The sequence below is a fragment of the Lynx canadensis genome, chromosome B3 (assembly GCF_007474595.2).
Source record: "Lynx canadensis isolate LIC74 chromosome B3, mLynCan4.pri.v2, whole genome shotgun sequence".
Taxonomy (NCBI): Eukaryota; Metazoa; Chordata; class Mammalia; order Carnivora; family Felidae; genus Lynx; species Lynx canadensis.
The window spans coordinates 132,856,663-132,868,737 of NC_044308.2; the positions used below are offsets into that span (position 1 = coordinate 132,856,663).

General features: G+C 51.9%; 1 protein-coding gene across 1 annotated transcript in view; it reads left to right on the plus strand.

The window, feature by feature from the left end:
* The first annotated feature begins 3,131 nt into the window (after positions 1 to 3,131).
* The window catches only part of KCNK13 (potassium two pore domain channel subfamily K member 13), a 112,595-nt gene continuing 103,651 nt past the window's right edge, over positions 3,132 to 12,075 (plus strand). Inside the window, exon 1 of the mRNA XM_030319771.1 lies at positions 3,132 to 3,471. Within this exon, the coding sequence (XP_030175631.1) occupies positions 3,132 to 3,471 (340 nt within the window). The remainder of the gene's footprint in view (positions 3,472 to 12,075) is intronic.

The following is a 12,075-nucleotide window of genomic DNA, read 5'->3' on the forward strand; positions in this document are numbered from 1 at the left end:
TACAGCTACTTTGGAAAAATGTTAAGCAGTTTCATATAAAACGACACACCTCCCCTATGACCCAGCAGTTCCACTCCTAGGTATTTACCTAAGAGTTACGAAAACGGATCCACAAAAATTTGTACCAGAATGTTCCTAACAGTTTTAGGATAGCCAAGAAATTCTAATAGCCCCGGTTTCTATCAATAGGGGTATGAATATTCAAACAATAAAAATACTAGCAAGAAAAAGGAATAAATGACCGAGACATATATCATGGGAAGATCTCAAAAATAATAATAATGCTTTACGTAAAAGTATGGAAAGGTAGGATTCCATTTATAAATTTTCTTTTAATGTTTATTCATTTTTTTTCAACGTTTATTTATTTTTGGGACAGAGAGAGACAGAGCATGAACGGGGGAGGGGCAGAGAGAGAGGGAGACACAGAATGGAAACAGGCTCCAGGCTCTGAGCCATCAGCCCAGAGCCTGACGCGGGGCTCGAACTCCCGGACCGCAAGATCGTGACCTGGCTGAAGTCGGACGCTTAACGACTGCGCCACCCAGGCGCCCCTGTTTATTCATTTTTGAGAGACCGAGAGAGACAGAGCATGAGCGGGGAAGGGGCAGAAAGAAAGGGAGACACAGAATCTAAGGCAGGCTCCAAGCTCTGAGCTGTCAGCACAGAGCCCGACGAGGGGCTCGAGCTCACGAACTGTCCAAAGTCGGACGCTCAACAGACTGAGCCACCCAGGCACTCCGGTAGGATTCCATTTATATGAAGATCTAGAACAAGCAAAACTGAGCTCCATGAAGGCAAAACCAGTCCATGGTAGGGAAAAAAAGAAAAAAAGAACAGTGATTTCTTCTGGAGGAATGTGGGTGGGGATTTGCTGAGAAAGAGCATATGGGGAACACTGACCTGTTGGTGACACTTGGTTGATAGGTTGGATAGACAGCTGTTTAATCTGAGCAGGTGTATGCATTTGTCAGAACTCATCTAACAGTACACTTAAGATCTGTGCATTTCACTGTATGTAAGTTTTACCCCACGAGAAAAAAAAAATCTGTAAATATTGAACTCTCCTTAATGATATGTAGGGAAAGGTACTGGCCAGCGTGGGGAGGTGGTTGCACGGACGTCTACAACTTACTTTGAAATGCATCCGAACGAGGTGGGTTGAAGGATAGAAAGAGGAATGGATAAATGAAATTGAAATTGAAATTTTTCATAGTAAAATAGGGAGGGGAGTAATTGCCGGACTTTACACCTGGTTGTATACATGTCTCCATACTCACTACCACCTAAAGCTCTTGCCCCCAATAAGTTAAATAAAACAGGGGCATTCAGGAGTCGGTAACGGAACTGAGGGGATGGCAGATGTATTGGAATCCGGAGCTCTGTGTTTATTCTCCGCTCCTGGAGAGTTTAAGTGGGTGATGGGCGGGCTCTGAGCTTGGGACTACTTTCTCGGGAGGCAGGGAACTTCTACTTAGTTTGAAGATGCCCACGCGTCCATTCCTCTCTGTATCCGTATTCACTCCCACATGCCAAGGGCTGGTGTTTCCGGAGGGGCAGTGTGTGGCTGAGTACACAGGTGTGGGCGAGACGTGTCTGGAGGAGACGGAGCGCCCCCTTCTGGCCCAAAAGGGGCCCACTCAAGCCCGCAAAGCACCCAACGTACCTCTTCAACACCCACTCCCCGGATCTGCGCGCCCGGGGTGGGAGCGCTGCAGCCCCCGGGTGGGTGGGCCCGCCCAGAGCCCGCACCTGCGGTCGGAGACCAGGGAAGGGAGAGGCCCGGCGCGGCCGAGAGGCGGAGGCCGGGGTGGAGACGCTGCCGCCCGCAGCCGCGTGGCTCCACCTGTTGCAGCGTCGGAGCGAGCCAGCCAGGCAGGGCAGTGCCCGGCGTGGACCTCTGCTCCCAGCGCCGTTCTGCAGAGCAGAGCCGCGCCGAAGAGGGGACCTGAGGACAGTCCCGACAGAGCGGCGCGGAGGGGGCTCTCCCCGGGAGGTGAGAGTCCAGCGCAGAGGCTGCGCCGGCGTCCCCTGAAAGGCGAGGTCTCGGGGAGGGAGCCCCTGGCCCGTTTGCTGGGGAGCCTCGCCGCTGCTCTGCATGGGGTGGGGGGAGAACGCTCTGCGCTGCGCCCCGGCAGCACAAAATCTCTGGCGCTCACTGAGGCGGCCAAGGCCGGATGGAGAGGCTGGAACTCTCCAGCCCCCGGTCCTCGGCCCCCTCTCCGGGAGCTGGGGCTGGCTAGGGACGCGCGCTTCACACCGGCGGAGCGGACACGTGGGATTGGAAGACGCCCCCGCGCCGGACCCAAGGGCGCGTGGCCCGGGCAAGGAGAGGGAGGCTGCCCGGGGGAGATGCCCCTAACTTCCCTGGTCCGCTCATTCCAACCTCCCTTTCTGGTCTCCTCCTCCAGCCCGTCCGCCCGCCGGATGCCGCGCAGCGTGGGGGCCCGGCGCGGCGTAGGAACCCGCGGACCCCGCTCCGCGCAGTCCCTGGGGGTGCGCCCAACGGGAACCTGCTCCGGTCTCTAAGCCCCGGCAGCCGGTGGGTAACTACCCAGAGGCCTGAGTCCCCGCGCCACGCAGCGACTGGCACGCAGCACCACGGATCCATCTGGGGAGGCACCACCGGCGCCGGCACACTGACACCCCGCGCCCTGGCCGTCGGCGGCTAGAGAAGCGATGGTTGAAGCGACGGAGACCGCCGGCCCCGAGACCTTCGCCTCGGGAGATATGCAAGTCCGCCCCAACTTGCGCTGAGGACGCGCCACGCCCCCTCCCCAATCCGAGCCGAGCTGGGCGCGCGTCGAGTGGAAACAGCGCCCGCGTCCTCGTGCCAAGAAGAAGCGGACTGTGCCCCGGGTCGCTCGGACCTTGAGCGTTTAGAACTCCAAGGCGTGTGGGGACGGAGGCGACAAAGCGGATTTGAAACCAGGAGTCGAGGCGGACGTGGGGAGCTGGTGCAGCAGCAGCGGCCGACGAGGCGGCGGCCTGGGGGAGCGCCCAGCGGTCATGGGCGAGCCGGCCGTCGGGCGTCCGGGGGCGGGCTGAGCCGCGAGCTCCCGGGCGGCCCGGGCGAGAGTCGGCCCGCGGCCACGGCCGCCCAGCGCGGGACTGCCCCCGGGGGCCCGGCCATGGCCGGCCGGGGTTGCGGCTGCAGCTGCGGCCCGGGCCACCTGAACGAGGACAACGCGCGCTTCCTGCTGCTCGCCGCGCTCATCGTGCTCTACCTGCTGGGCGGCGCCGCGGTCTTCTCGGCGTTGGAGCTGGCGCACGAGCGCCAGGCCAAGCAGCGCTGGGAGGAGCGCCTGGCCAACTTCAGCCGCCGCCACAACCTGAGCCGCGAGGAGCTGCGCGGCTTCCTCCGCCACTACGAGGAGGCCACCGAGGCCGGCATCCGCGTGGACAGCGCCCGGCCGCGCTGGGACTTCACCGGCGCCTTCTACTTCGTGGGCACCGTCGTGTCCACCATAGGTAAGTGGGCGTCGCTGGGGGCGGAGGGGCGGCCGGCCCCGCTGGCATTTCCCCGGCTGGCCGCTTCGCGGTCTTGGCGTCTTCCGCCTCCGCGCTCAGCCGGGCTGCATAGATGTGAGCTGTTGCCTGATCAACAGGTGGTGTTGCCTCCCCGCTTCTCCGAATGTGCTCCCCAGAGCACCTGCAGCCGCATCACCTGGGAGATGGTTAGAAATGCGGTGTCAGCCCCTCCCCAGACCTCCTGAGTCGGGGCCTGCTTGTTAGCACAGTTCGCGGGGTGGGGGAGGTTGAATGATTCTTGAATTGCTCTGAAGGGTTTTCAGCCTAGGTGAGGAGACAGAGCTTGAGTCCCTGTGACTTTAGGGGGAAAGCTTACAAATCGGAACAGGAACCTAGCAACATGTATTGCCTGAGGACTCTGCGTGAGGCAAGGGTTAGTTGGGGGGGGGGGGCGCACGAAATTAAAAAGATTGTCCGTGGCTTCACACCTACAGAGAGAAGAATGGGACTGACTACCAAATGGGAACCAGGGAGGCAAAAGTGCTAATGACGATGGGAAGGAAGGGGGCGGGGTGACCTTCGGGTTGAACCAGTTAGTGTTAGGTATGGCTTGGAGACTGAAGCGTTTTTGCACTCTAGAGGAGAAGAGAATTGCATTCGGGGGTTGCCCCATGAGCTACCTGATCTATATGGAGTAGTGGAAGGAAGGTCTCCTGGCTACAGGCATGAAGGGGGACCTTGACTGCCAAACTGAGGAGCTAGAACTTATCTAGAGGCAATTGGGAGCCATTGAGAGTTTTTGAGCAAGAGTGTGACAGGGCTATGGTGGGTTATGCCTTTATTCTCAGCAGAAGGAAAACGTTGGGCGTCTTTGTATCGCATCTCTGAAGACTGTTCACCTTTGAAGCATAATCGAGCGCGAAGGGGGTTGGGGAAGATAGTATCGAAATTCTGAGGAAAGGAGGGAGCTGAAGCGGATGAGGGGCTTTGAAAAATGACCCGCAAAGGTGGTAGCCGCCAGCCACCAGAGCCTGGGGAACAGCAGCAGGGTGCGTTGAGTGCTCTGTGGCTCTGGACCCTGTGCCGGGGAGGAGAGCTTGTCAGTGAGGCGGGGTGATAAGGCAAACTTGCTGGGAGCTCCCACGCATGGTTGTCTTAGGTCGATGTTCTGCCAGGAGCGGGAGCACAAAGTATAACAGATCAGCCTCAGCCCTGATTAGTCCAGAAAGATTTCCCAGGGTTAGTCTAGAAAAGCCCAGGGTTTCAGCTGGGGAGTAGGAGGCAGGCCGGGGAGGATTGGCAGGGTGAGGGACACACGGGCTCTCTCTGAAGCACTTTGTGCTACACTGGCCCGCTCATAATCCCAGGCCCCTTCCACACCGGGCCCCTGCCCATCAGCAAGGACGTATGACACAACAGCTACAGGGTAGCAAGACATACTCTGGTAGCATTCTCTGTGATGATTAGAACACGTGCCTCCAGGGCGGGGGCGGGGGGGGGGATAGAGAGTACAAGTCATCACGGCTCCCTGTCCCAGCCCGCAATCTCTGCCGGGCTCCCGTCGCAGAATTCCCTAAATCCCCCAGTGTGTCAACTCCTTTGTCTCTGAAGATGGTTCCAGAATTTCTGCGTAGAGAGGACTTGGGGTGAACAACCCGGCCGAGAAGTATTACTGTGGAGCTGACCTTGACTCTGTGTCCGCATAGCTAGTGCGGTGTTTTTATTCAGACTGACTATTCATTTGGGATGGCTTGGGGAGAGATTGGGGAGCTAAATCCACCGCACGCACCACAAGCCACCCCTTGGCGCTCCCCGGGGACATAGAGATAGGAAGGAGCAGCTTGTATGTATAGGCTGGTGAACGTTGGTGCCTTCGAAACTGAGAATGTCACGGACAGGTGGGCAGGTACGGACACAGGCTCTTGAGGGGCAATGACACAATGGAGCCTGTTGGAGCAGAAGGAAAACTGGACCAGGAGTCTGGAGTTGGAGCCATGGGTCCCGCCTCTTGGGCAAGTTTCTTACCCATTCTGAGCCCCATGCTTCTCACCTGAGACATCTACAAAGTGGCCACCTTGGCATTGGCACATGTTAGCCATTGAGTAAATATTAGTTTCCATCGCCTGCCCACTCCCTCTCCCTAACCCTGATCCTCCTGCAAGGGTTCTCAAGGGAGAATGAGCTCATGTAAGCGAATGTTCTTTACAAAGCCTGAAGTATGGGTTGTTGTTTTTTTTTTTTACTTTCTCAATTCTAACATTTCCTCTTAGATTGTTTCATTAATTGCTTTCGTAATTACGGCACCTGCTACCCTTTATTAGGGTACATATTAGGCACATACTGTGATTATTATGTGAATATGTGATACAGCTAATTACTGCTTTACACTTACGCTTAATTTCGATCGACACAACTCCGTGAGGCAAGTATGACTGTGTCCTCGTTTTACAGACAAGGAGGCTTCACGTTCCTTGTAACATAAAGAAGAAAAAAAGTGAAACCATCTGCAGTGACATCACCCCAAGTTAATCATTGTTAACTGGCGCATTTCTTGCTTTTCGTTTGTCCAGTGCATACACATATGTACGTAGGTATTTTTTAAAATTGGGATTCTAGGGGCGCCTGGGTGGCGCAGTCGGTTAAGCATCCGACTTCAGCCAGGTCACGATCTCGCGGTCCGTGAGTTCGAGCCCCGCGTCAGGCTCTGGGCTGATGGCTCAGAGCCTGGAGCCTGTTTCCGATTCTGTGTCTCCCTCTCTCTCTGCCCCTCCCCCGTTCATGCTCTGTCTCTCTCTGTCCCAAAAATAAATAAAAACGTTGAAAAAAAAATTAAAAAAAAAATTGGGATTCTATTCAGTAAATCTTTTATCTTGTATTTAAGTGTAACATTACATGATGGGGTTTTTTGGGGGGTTTTTTGTTTGTTTTTTTTTCTTGGGCTAAAATAGTTCCACCATGCTTTATTCTGCAAAGACTTTGAAGTATGCAAGAAAGCATACAGTGGAAGAATTTTTTAAAAAATGTAAATAAAACTTCAGAACCAGGGTAAAGAAGAACAGAAATGTGGAAAGCAAACGGATCTAGGAAAGTTGCTACAGGGGAGCTTTGTCTTCATGTAGGTTCCTTTCAGAAGCAGACACTGAGTCAAGAATTTGAGAGGATCGGCAGGTGCAGGGGACACAGGCAGGTGAAGGAGGAAGTGACCCAGAAAGGGAAGTAAGTCACCGTGGGGTCTGCTGTTAGGGCAGGAACCGTAGTTGGCTACTGGCACTCAATCCCAAGTGGAAGCTTGAAACAATGCAAAGCTCGTGGCCCAGAATGACCCTAGGTAAGGGTACCAGGGTATCTCTATACCCACACCTGTCGGGAATTGGTTAAAGTGGCTTGGAGAGCAGGGAGAGCACAAGAATAATTCCCAGGTAGGGATTTCCCCACCATCCCAAAGTGGAGTGGTTTTTGTTTTTTTGTTTTTTGTTTTTTTTTTATGTTTTTTTTTTACTGAACTGGCGTAAAAAGATGAAACAATTAGCATTTCCTAAAGTAAAAACACTCTGGTTTCTTTCAGTTAGCAATGACAAATACTAACGTAGGGCTTTCATAAAAGCAAAGCGGCATAAGGCAGACTTACAGATAATGGGGAAAACCTGTACTTTTGGCCTTTTTTTTTTCCTTCGTGGGCAGCCCAAGGGCAGTCCTCTGACAAAGATACAGGCGCTGCCCATTTGAAGTCAGGCCTGAGTGCCCAGAAGTGGTAAAGGGGGTCCCAAGAGGTGTGGTCGGGGCATCAACAGTGACTGTTCAAGTTTGAAATCTGGCTATAAGCTCCCCGGTGGCATCATGATCCATTCTGGAATTCTTATCAAAAAACAGGAAGCATCAACCTTATCCCAACACCTAATCCTCAAAAATGTTTCCCCTGGGGATTTTATATAGGCAACATTGCATAGGATAGTGGGTGATGTTCACAAGCAAGCAACGTTTTCCTGAAAATGCAACAGAGGATTTCATGCACCAATTGTCTGAGACCTTTGATTTAAAAGTCAGAGTAGGGGCGCCTGGGTGGCTCAGGTCATGATCTTGTGGTATGTGAGTTCGAGCCCCGCGTCGGGCTCTGTGCTGACAGCTCAGAGCCTGGACCCTGTTTCAGATTCTGTGTCTCCCTCTCTGTGACCCTCCCCCGTTCATGCTCTGTCTCTCTCTGTCTCAAAAATAAATAAACGTTAAAAAAAATTTTTTAAAAGAATTATTTATTATAGCCAAAAGGTGGAAACAACCCAAGTGTTTGTCAACAGATGAATGGATAAACACAATGTGGTAGGAACACACGATGGAATACTATTCAGCCAGGAAAAGGAATGGAATTTTGATGTATGCTACAACACATTTGGACCTTGAAAACGTTATACTTAGTGAAATAAGCCAGACACAGACAGACACATATTGTATAATTCCATTCATATGAGGTACCTGGAGTAGGGAAATTCCATAGGAATGGAAGGTAGGACAGAAGTTACCAGAGGCTGGGGGAAGAAGGGAAGGGTTTTTTATGGAGAGGGCCTTTCTGTTGGGGACCATGATGGCTAAAAAACAGAGTGAATATATTTAATGCCATTGGATTATACACTTAAATGAATAGGTAAATATTATGTATGTATGTTTAAAAAGAGCAGACTATGAAAACACAACTCGGGGATGTTGATTCTGAAAGAGGCTGGTGATCAGATTGAAACAAGAACAAATCCGAAGTACTCAGAGAAGTAGGGTGACCGTGTATCCTCAACATAATCTTCTATAAATATCTTTTCTCTCGAACAGGCTTTTGTTAGGAGTTTGTGTCTATATTTGCTGTGTATTTATAACTCAGCTTCTCTCCAGAAAGGACTTGAGGTCATTTGCCTATGATATGGTCAGGGTAGGTTTAGGTTTTAGGTTATCCCCAAATCTCAGCAACTTAGCACAATGGGAGTTTACTTCTTACCCTCACCAGGCTCTCTGGGGTGTGGTGACTGCCCAGACTGGTCCTCTGTGCGCCCCGTGGTCCAGGTTTCCTTTATGTCGTGACTCTTCTTCATTAGCTCATGCTTGCAGGACTGCCCAGGAAGGGGAGGGAAAGGCTGAAGTGTGGAGTACCAGCAACTCAGTGGCCACCACCTGGAAGTGACACAAGTCCCCTCCACACACATTTCATTGACCAAATCAAATCACAGGGCCACACCCAACTTCAAGGACTTGGGGAACCACACTACTCCCCTGAGTCTGGCAGTGGGTAGGACTCGATATTGGTGGACAGCCCAGATGCCTACCACCCATCCATATGTACAGCGCACTAGCAATGGAGGGTGATGGATTTAAGACACTGGGGAGATGAGAACACGTGAGTGGGAGAGTCGAGCTGAGCCGTATTGTTAATACGCAGAGGTTTAGGTCAAAAGGACCTGCGTAATTGCCAGAAGGGAGCCCCACGTTTGGCTCTGAGCTTCCAGTTGTCAAAATAAAGAGACAAAGACAACCGTTAAATGGTTCCTCTTCTCCAGGCTGGCTGTTTGGAAAACACCCAACATTTTTTTAGCCGCGAATGAAATTTTTCTCGCAGATGGTCATGAATGGGAGTAGGTATTGTGATGAGTCATCCTCTCCACAGCTTTTAGCCTGTAAATATGAAAGAGAAGTGTGTGCTCCTGCGTGGCATAGGACCCCTCAAGGCAAAGTGCAATTCAGCAAAAGCCCTTCTGCCAAACTCAGAAGCCACGCAAGGCAGGCACAGCAGCTCCCCGTGGTGTGGCCCAGTAAGGACGTTTAGAATTCTCTACTGGCAGTTCCCAAGCTTTGCCGTCTACAAGAACTCACGTGAGGGGAGTATGGTGCATGTTAAAATGTAGGTGTTTGGGCCCCTCTCTCGGAGCTGCTCGTGCAGTGGGTCTGCATTTTAAGAAACTTCCCCAGATGGCTGTGATGTAGGCGGTACAGGGAGCACTTGAGGCACGTTTGATGGGAGTGGGCATACGGTTGAAGACTGACACTTCCCTCCGGGGATCCTTGCTGTTCTGAGAGTGGTTGATGGAACCCGTGGTATCGGCATCATCCCGGACCTTGTTAGAAGTGCACATGAAAGTTTGAGAGCTCTGAGGTCCGGACGGCTGTGGCTTGGGGATGTTGCTGACTAGGGCAAGGCCCCCTGTGCTTCAGAGCATAGGCAAACTGGTGGCCGGGCTGGAGTGGAGAGGAGGTGAGATGTGCTCGGTTCTTGTCTTGGTGGACCTCCTCACCAGCTGGTAGTTAAGTACTCGAGGAGCAAGCTGATTTAGCCCAGAGCAGCCTGTCCAGATGCAAGGATGCTCTGGCTTGGGCTAAGAAGGGGAACATGGCTTGTGCCCATCTGGGAGGCTCTGGCAGAGACCGGCCAAGCCCCGCTTCCGGGGTGTAACACTCAAGGTAGATTTCCAGATTTGCAACAACGGTCGTATTCATTTTAGTCTAACAGAAATAATTACGCTGGCACCCCTTTCTGGCCCTGGCTGTGGCTTGTGACAGGCGCTCCTATAGCAGCATCCCACAAGGCTCGTGGGGCTCAGGAGCTGGGCTGACAAGTTTGTGATGTGGCCTGGTCAGTATGCAAAGCTACGTGGTGCTGAACTGAATTTTGTTTCTGGGATCTGTTTTTTTTTTTTCCCTTCATGGGAACAAAGTTGAAGAAAGAGCTTTTGCAATCAAATTATATCCGGTTCAAACAAAATATTGAGAAACACCATTCTGCAGTATAAAGCTATAAACTGACGTCACGAACAGGCACTCAGCAAGAATAAAAACATCTCGGGGCGCCTGGGTGGCTCAGTCGGTTAAGCATCTGACTTCGGCTCAGGTCGTGATCTCGGGATTGAGCCCAGCGTCAGGCTCTCTGCTGTCGGCGCAGAACCTGCTTTGGATCCTCTGTCCCCCTCTCTCTGTCCCTCCCCACCCCCACCCCCCAGCCTCAAAAATAAATCAACATTAAAACGTTGGGGAGGGGCACCTGGGTGGCTCCGTTGGTTAGGTGTCTGACTCTTGATTTCAGCTCAGGTCGTGATCCCAGGGTTGTGGGATTGAGCCCCGTGTCAGGCTCTGTGCGGAGCATGGAGCCTGTTTAGGATTCTCCCTCTCCCTATCTTTGCCCCTCCCCCACTCGCTCTTTGTCTCTCTCTTTCAAAATAAATAAACTTCAAAAAAATAAAACAAAAACAGTAAAAAATTAAAATGTTGGGGAAAGGTACGTCTTAAGGTCACGGAAATAGATCATATTTTGTATCTGATTATTTTCCATATAGCCATTTTTTCCCATATGACTTGAGCATATTGTTGTAATTTGGTAAAAATGTATCTCATAATTAGAGTTTCTTTGATGTACACTAAAGATGATTAGTTTTAAGTGCTTATTAAAAACACTTATCGTTCATCTTCCCTGAATGAGCCAGCGAATTCTTCCCTTGTGTTGCCATCGGGAGCGAGGGGGGTGGTGTCATGTTAATCATCGTATATGTGTGCTTTAGATTTTTAGGATTTTGGCCCTTTGTGGTGTTTGTGCCATACTTTCCACCCACTTCTGTTTTCTGTTCAGCATCTATTAGATTTAGAAACTTTTAATTTCTGTGCAGTTTTATACTTCCTTGAGGTGTCTTCCATTGTGGTTGTGCTTAGAAAATACCTTTCCATCCGGATCGTATAAGAGGGCTAGTTTCTGTTCGGTACTTTCCCAAGTGCTCCCCACCCCACGCCATAGCAGTAGCTTTCGAAGCGTTTTACTGTATCGTCCCATTGAACAGTGACGGTGCATGGTGACACCTTGTTTAAGGAGTGGTGGTGCCTGGTGACGGGGAAGGAGGGAGCGGGGGGCGTGGCTTAGGCGATTGCATTCACCCGGGATTGATGAGAGGATCATCTCTCTCGGGAGCTAGCTTCTAAAACTTCATGAAGAAGCTCACCTGTGAACGCTGTCCATCCTGCGAACGCTGGGCTGTTTCAGTTATTTGTTTCCTTCTTGGAAAACTTCAGGATCTTGGAATGGGAGCTCTGTTGCAGGACAACCCTCTCAGTCTCCGCTGTGCACACGCTGGCTCGTCCACAGACGGGCTAATCTCAGCTGGTTTCACCAAATTCTTCTCCTATGGAGCATGGTGCCTTCTCCATCTTTTGTCCTGGATGCCATCCTGTTCTTTCCCCGCCACCCCCTCCCCCCCATACTTTTCTCCGCAAGAGAGAGACAGATCTGGCGTGAATGTAACCCGAATAATTCTTGCGCCCCTTGGGGCCCCAACGGTGGTGTGCCATTCAAAGAAGCATGGTCAACTAGCCCAAAGTAATGAGAAAGTAAATTCAGTTTTTGCTTGCATATCTCCAAAGAATCTTTTTTTAAAAAAATGTTTACGGGGCGCCTGGGTGGCGCAGTCGGTTAAGCGTCCGACTTCAGCCAGGTCACGATCTCGCGGTCCGTGAGTTCGAGCCCCGCGTCAGGCTCTGGGCTGATGGCTCAGAGCCTGGAGCCTGTTTCCGATTCTGTGTCTCCCTCTCTCTCTGCCCCTCCCCCGTTCATGCTCTGTCTCTCTCTGTCCCAAAAATAAATAAAAAACGTTG